This window comes from Mytilus edulis, chromosome 2, assembly GCF_963676685.1.
Source record: "Mytilus edulis chromosome 2, xbMytEdul2.2, whole genome shotgun sequence".
NCBI classification, from domain to species: domain Eukaryota; kingdom Metazoa; phylum Mollusca; class Bivalvia; order Mytilida; family Mytilidae; genus Mytilus; species Mytilus edulis.
This window is the reverse complement of record NC_092345.1, coordinates 83377412-83384808: the sequence shown is the minus strand read 5'-3', so window position 1 is coordinate 83384808 and position 7397 is coordinate 83377412. Positions and strand designations below refer to the sequence as shown.

At 33.0% G+C, this 7397-nt stretch overlaps 1 protein-coding gene across 1 annotated transcript; it reads right to left on the bottom strand.

The window, feature by feature from the left end:
* Positions 1-459: 459 nt before the first annotated feature.
* On the bottom strand, positions 460-3512 carry LOC139513170 (piggyBac transposable element-derived protein 4-like). Its single transcript, XM_071301451.1, has one exon. The coding sequence runs from the start codon at positions 3460-3462 to the stop codon at positions 1711-1713; it is 1752 nt and encodes a 583-aa protein (XP_071157552.1). The 5' UTR covers positions 3463-3512; the 3' UTR covers positions 460-1710.
* Positions 3513-7397: the final 3885 nt, after the last annotated feature.

Sequence of the window (7397 nt, the reverse complement as noted above, 5' to 3'; positions counted from 1 at the left end):
TCAATATAGCAAGTTTGGTTCTGTTATAGGTGTAACACCACTAATTCAGGCCCGGCCAGAAAGCACATACCAGAAAGTAGTACATATTTAACACAAAATAGTTCCTACGCATGAGTGTAACTTTCAAAATATGTAGAATATTTAGGTATTTTTGGTATCAAATGAAAGCTGAAGGACTGGTGATCATTGTAGAACACTTTTGGACTTTTAATTTTGAATAGTAAAAAAACTGCACCAAATTTTAAAAAGAGGGTACATTTTGTCTGTTTGTCAGACCTGAAGTACCTGTTTTGGTACATCTGAAGTTCCGGGAACCAGTTCTTTCTTATATGCAATGTAAGGTATGTTGATTTTTTCAGTACAAGACACCATAAAGTGTTGCTTTGAAATGCAATGATTGCCACTTTATTTGAACTTAAAATAAAAGAGGTGTGCCTGCTTGAAACGGAGGAATTTAACACTTTCGCTCCTGAATTAATTTTTTTCGCGGGATTTTGTGGCCGAGGTTTAATTCCTCGAGCTGATTCCCCGACCGGGTTTTATTTTGCAAGGTGGTATCGAAAAAAACGTGACTGCGGAAATCGTCGAATTCGAGCAAACGACAGTAAATTGATCATTCATAAGCCACGTGGGGAAAGAAAAGTTTGTTCTTCAAGGGGGGTTAATGTCTTTTTGTTGATTGATTGCGATTTGAAGCCAAATTATTCTACTTTCCTGTTGAAAATTTGCGTACGGATTTTTTTCCATTTCGGTACTGATTAAATGCGCTTTAATTACGTTTGAAGCAATTTTACTTCCAACAAATGTCATGCAACGTGATTTCAGTCGTATTACTTAAGTTCCTTATCCGTAAATGTATTCCAATCGATGTATTCCAGCCAAAAAATGCTTTAAGAAGTGTCTGTTGTTTACGAGAAAAATTGCGACCGCCATATTGTTTACATGGTTAATAAAGAGAGACAACTCCAACAAATTCAGGAACATTAATCCTACTATAGGCAAGACTTTGGATTTGAAAACTAACAAAATCCGTGCAAAATTGCAAGCATAACTAAAACAAAAATATTTTATCAAGACAAATAATAAAATATTGCATTATATTATTATTCTCATCCCCATTTGGTTCAGCAAATTAATTAAATTTACACAAACTATTTAAATAAATAATTCAAATACATTTTGTATGTACTGTATGAGACAGATCTATATTTTTTTTTAACGTGATGAATATGTATTGTTTTTTTTTATCTGTATCTTTTTTTCTGTGTGTATATGTGTATGTATTAAAAGACTGAATAAAATTCATAATAGTCCATGATAAATAATTTAATGTTGAAATTTTTATCTTATAGTTTTTAAAATTTTGGCATCTTTTAAAAAATCATATATATTATCTTTTTCCTGTTCATACTTCTGTCTTTATTTTTTTTTGCACTATAACTATTTTGCCAGTTCATATAATTTTTAACAAATATATGTTTAAAATGTAACATATATATACATGTAAACTTACAAAATTTAAATAAATCCTCTAGCTTGAATGTCCACACTGGCCTGCCTGCATGAATTGATACCAGAAATAAGGATTGTTTATATGTGCTAAATGTTCAGTTTTTTTTTAAACAACAAGTCAACAATTAAAACTTTAACAGATGTCCAAACAGCTTAAAAATAACAAAATTAACAAAACAGTTCTATCCACTTCCTTGGTCAGTTGTAACAATTTCTAACAGTGTGAAATTTGGTGAAGCATTCAGGCAGGCACAGGTGTTTTCTACAATCATTACAGCCAAATTTTGTTTGTCTAACTGTCTCCTGAATTCCATTTTTTGTTCTCATATAACACAGATGGCATTTTGACTTTTTGTCAAACCTAGTTGGCATATGTCTTTGAACAAGCCTGTTTTCAAGTGGGACTTGTGATGGTCTACCCCTACGGACGTCAGATGAATAGCCGGCGACTAATCCTTTTGCAATATCTAAGGTGAAGTCAAGGAATGTCATTGAAGATGGATGATTATGGCTCATGATAAAAAGTTTAAAGGCATTTAACTTTGCCATTTCTAGAAGTACAAAGAAAACCCTCTTACTCCATTTGATAGTTTTATGATTGTAACAGTAATACTGGATATATTGGTCGGCACGGTCGACACCTCCCATATTACTTGTATAATCTGAAACCATTTTTGGACAAACAAAGTTTTGCCTAGAGAAAGTGCCTTCTGTATTTACAAGCCTCTGCACTTCAGATGTACTGTTGTCATGAATAGTTGACAAGACATTTACAACTTTTTTATCTTTCCATGCTGAAGCTACCAGACATCCTTTTTGGCGGAATTTCATATCCCCACGTTGATTTATGCCTTCTGGGCGTTTACAAATTATATCAACAGGTAGTCCCCTACGGTTTATTCGGACCGTTCCACATGCTGCTGTACCATAATTTTGAAATAAATCTTCAAAAAGCTCTGGGCTTGAAAAAAAATTATCAGTATATACATGATACCCTTTACCCTCTAGCTGTGCTCCCTGTAGGCACCTTTTGACAACATTACTGGCGAGGTGTAATTGAGGAGTTGCACGTCTCCCTGGATATATGTCTATGAACTTGATGTAGCTACTTTGCGACTCAGCTAGCATCCACACCTTCACTCCCCATTTATGTGGCTTTGCTGGCATGTATTGTCGAAACTGAACTCGACCTTTAAACGGGATCATACACTCGTCTACAGTCACATTTCTTTTGGGGTTATACTCCTGGTTGAAGCAGGCATTAAAGTGATTTACTAATGGTTTGACCTTAAACAAGGGGTCGTAATTTTCAGCACCTGGTAATGGTTCTAACTCTGAGTTTGAAAAGTGGAGGTATCTCATTATTTGTGTGAATCTGTCACGACTCATGGTGTTAGGAAATACAGGTGTATGTAAAAAATGATCAGTCGACCAGTACATTTTAGTAGATGGTTTCCTATCAACACCCATTTGGAAACAGAGACCAAGGAAAGCATTCATCTCAGGAACTGTAGGTTTTACCCAGGCCATTTTATTCTGATTTGGGTGTTGCTCTTTCTGTTTAACGGCATAGCGGTCAGCTTCATTTATCAGATTTTCAATGAGCATGTCGGTTAGGAAAAGCTTAAGAAAATCTGTAGGATCCTGGTCTTGTGGCATGATCCTAGTTGGCCCTGAGATTCCAGAGGGTGTGAACAGGTGAGGCATTCCTCGTTCATGATATATAAATTGTTCATGCCAACCATTCTGCAAAACATTACCAGCATCACCAGCAGGCCCAGGGATATCATCATTGATCTCAATGTCTGAATCATCTGATTCTATGAAGCCATCACTGTCTGTGTCATCACCTAAACCCTGCTGAAGTAACTGATGTTGATATCTAGCTTCAGCTTCATCTATTTCACCTTGAGAAAAGCCTTCAAATTCGTCAGATTCATCAGACGACATTTTTGTAACCTTTTTTGACTGAACAAGTGACCCAACGGTGAAACGAGACTTACCTTTTATCACTTCTTTTACTTAAATTAACAGATTAAAATAGCAGAAAACACTTCTACAGTGTCAGGTTACATGTCTAACTAAGTTTATAATTTTATTTTTACGTCTAACTAAAAGAATTATAAGCGAAAACAAACTTTTTACCGGAGTGCATAAATTGTGTAATATTTTTCCGCCATGTTTGTTGACATATTTTCCATAACGATGTCTATTTCCGGTTCAATTTAAGGTCGTTAGAATTTTTGTATTTTTAGCACACAAAAAAAGTAAATAAGAATTAAATTATAATGCAAAAATTCTCGAGATTTTTACCAATTCGTTGATATATGAAATGACCGTCGAGAACTATTTTTAACCAGCCTTATTTATGTTTGAAAATGTAATGTCACAGAGACAAATTTTACTACCGTACAAGCACCTGCTCGACATTTAAAGCATGTTTTTAACAAAACTACGATCCTTAGTTAAGACAAAAATAACCTGAAATTTGTATTTTTATATGATAAATTTAATTTCATTCGTTGTTGCTTTGAATACTTACAATATTTTGATGAAAAAACGATTCAACGAGGAGTTTTTCGTTTCGCCATTTTGCAAATGGACTCGATATTTTTTCAGGTTTTATTTTCAGTTTTTGCATTCGAAAAACAATATATCCTTTCAACCATTGTAAAAATCAAATTGTATAATATTATTTTAACTTAACTTACACCATGAGCCGAAACCTATGGTTAGAAATTGATATTTTTACCTTGGAAGTTGTCGTTCTAAAAATAGAATTTTAGGTATCCTTAAGGATAATTTCGCCCTCAGCTCCGTGGTGCCAAAAGGATAATTTCGGCTCGCGCTCCAGGGTGCCAAAAGGATAATTTCGGTACGAAAGGGTTAACATAGAAAGCAATGGGACCATGAATTAGTGGTGTACTTCCTATTACAGATCTAGAGAATCACCAGAAATCCAATTTTTAGAAGTTGTACCTATTCCAATGAAAATAAGTCAAATAGGATGTTAGTAATCATGTCTAATCATCTTTTTTGGGTCAACCGTCCTGCTTATGGGAAATTTAAGCTCTTAAATTGGCATACTCAAATATGTTAGCCTTTTATGGTCATACAACATGCATGCAGTTAAGACTTGACTCCAAGTTCTCATTTTTGCATTTTTTCTGATTCAAATCAATAAAACATGTATTTTATGACTTGTTTATGGAACAAAATAGCTCTTGGTCAAAATAATCTCATGATTTTTCAAGTTTTTTTGTTTTTCTTATGGTAGCCTTTTACAATCTAGGCAAATGGTATATACTCATATAAGAATTCTTAAATCTCACTGTACATGTAATTTTGGACCAGTTTAGCAAGTTATCTAGCTGAGGGATATATAAATTGCTCTTATTAATCTATGTTTTACCACAGAATTATATTTCATGCAAAAAAAAAGCCTTTTTTCAATTTCAAGAAAAAAGGGGGGATAATTTCTCATTTATGTCTTAAGTTTGGACTAATGTATTGTTATTTAATGAAGAACCTCTGATAAAAATATGACTATTAGTAAGCACATAGCTTTCCTAATAGAAATTAATAAATAAAACAATGATATTGAGAATAAAAAAAATATATTGGCCAATGGTAATATACATATGCAGTTTTCTTTGAATAACCCATATGTTACTACCAGTCCAATTTGAGCTTTAAATTAATAAAATAGTATTTGGACTAAGGCTTTATATGTTTTTTATTGCTTGAAATAGATCATAGAATGAAATAAAGTAATGCTCAAGTCAATATAGCAAGTTTGGTTCTGTTATAGGTGTAACACCACTAATTCAGGCCCGGCCAGAAAGCACATACCAGAAAGTAGTACATATTTAACACAAAATAGTTCCTACGCATGAGTGTAACTTTCAAAATATGTAGAATATTTAGGTATTTTTGGTATCAAATGAAAGCTGAAGGACTGGTGATCATTGTAGAACACTTTTGGACTTTTAATTTTGAATAGTAAAAAAACTGCACCAAATTTTAAAAAGAGGGTACATTTTGTCTGTTTGTCAGACCTGAAGTACCTGTTTTGGTACATCTGAAGTTCCGGGAACCAGTTCTTTCTTATATGCAATGTAAGGTATGTTGATTTTTTCAGTACAAGACACCATAAAGTGTTGCTTTGAAATGCAATGATTGCCACTTTATTTGAACTTAAAATAAAAGAGGTGTGCCTGCTTGAAACGGAGGAATTTAACATAGAAAGCAATGGGACCATGAATTAGTGGTGTACTTCCTATTACAGATCTAGAGAATCACCAGAAATCCAATTTTTAGAAGTTGTACCTATTCCAATGAAAATAAGTCAAATAGGATGTTAGTAATCATGTCTAATCATCTTTTTTGGGTCAACCGTCCTGCTTATGGGAAATTTAAGCTCTTAAATTGGCATACTCAAATATGTTAGCCTTTTATGGTCATACAACATGCATGCAGTTAAGACTTGACTCCAAGTTCTCATTTTTGCATTTTTTCTGATTCAAATCAATAAAACATGTATTTTATGACTTGTTTATGGAACAAAATAGCTCTTGGTCAAAATAATCTCATGATTTTTCAAGTTTTTTTGTTTTTCTTATGGTAGCCTTTTACAATCTAGGCAAATGGTATATACTCATATAAGAATTCTTAAATCTCACTGTACATGTAATTTTGGACCAGTTTAGCAAGTTATCTAGCTGAGGGATATATAAATTGCTCTTATTAATCTATGTTTTACCACAGAATTATATTTCATGCAAAAAAAAAGCCTTTTTTCAATTTCAAGAAAAAAGGGGGGATAATTTCTCATTTATGTCTTAAGTTTGGACTAATGTATTGTTATTTAATGAAGAACCTCTGATAAAAATATGACTATTAGTAAGCACATAGCTTTCCTAATAGAAATTAATAAATAAAACAATGATATTGAGAATAAAAAAAATATATTGGCCAATGGTAATATACATATGCAGTTTTCTTTGAATAACCCATATGTTACTACCAGTCCAATTTGAGCTTTAAATTAATAAAATAGTATTTGGACTAAGGCTTTATATGTTTTTTATTGCTTGAAATAGATCATAGAATGAAATAAAGTAATGCTCAAGTCAATATAGCAAGTTTGGTTCTGTTATAGGTGTAACACCACTAATTCAGGCCCGGCCAGAAAGCACATACCAGAAAGTAGTACATATTTAACACAAAATAGTTCCTACGCATGAGTGTAACTTTCAAAATATGTAGAATATTTAGGTATTTTTGGTATCAAATGAAAGCTGAAGGACTGGTGATCATTGTAGAACACTTTTGGACTTTTAATTTTGAATAGTAAAAAAACTGCACCAAATTTTAAAAAGAGGGTACATTTTGTCTGTTTGTCAGACCTGAAGTACCTGTTTTGGTACATCTGAAGTTCCGGGAACCAGTTCTTTCTTATATGCAATGTAAGGTATGTTGATTTTTTCAGTACAAGACACCATAAAGTGTTGCTTTGAAATGCAATGATTGCCACTTTATTTGAACTTAAAATAAAAGAGGTGTGCCTGCTTGAAACGGAGGAATTTAACATAGAAAGCAATGGGACCATGAATTAGTGGTGTACTTCCTATTACAGATCTAGAGAATCACCAGAAATCCAATTTTTAGAAGTTGTACCTATTCCAATGAAAATAAGTCAAATAGGATGTTAGTAATCATGTCTAATCATCTTTTTTGGGTCAACCGTCCTGCTTATGGGAAATTTAAGCTCTTAAATTGGCATACTCAAATATGTTAGCCTTTTATGGTCATACAACATGCATGCAGTTAAGACTTGACTCCAAGTTCTCATTTTTGCATTTTTTCTGATTCAAATCAATAAA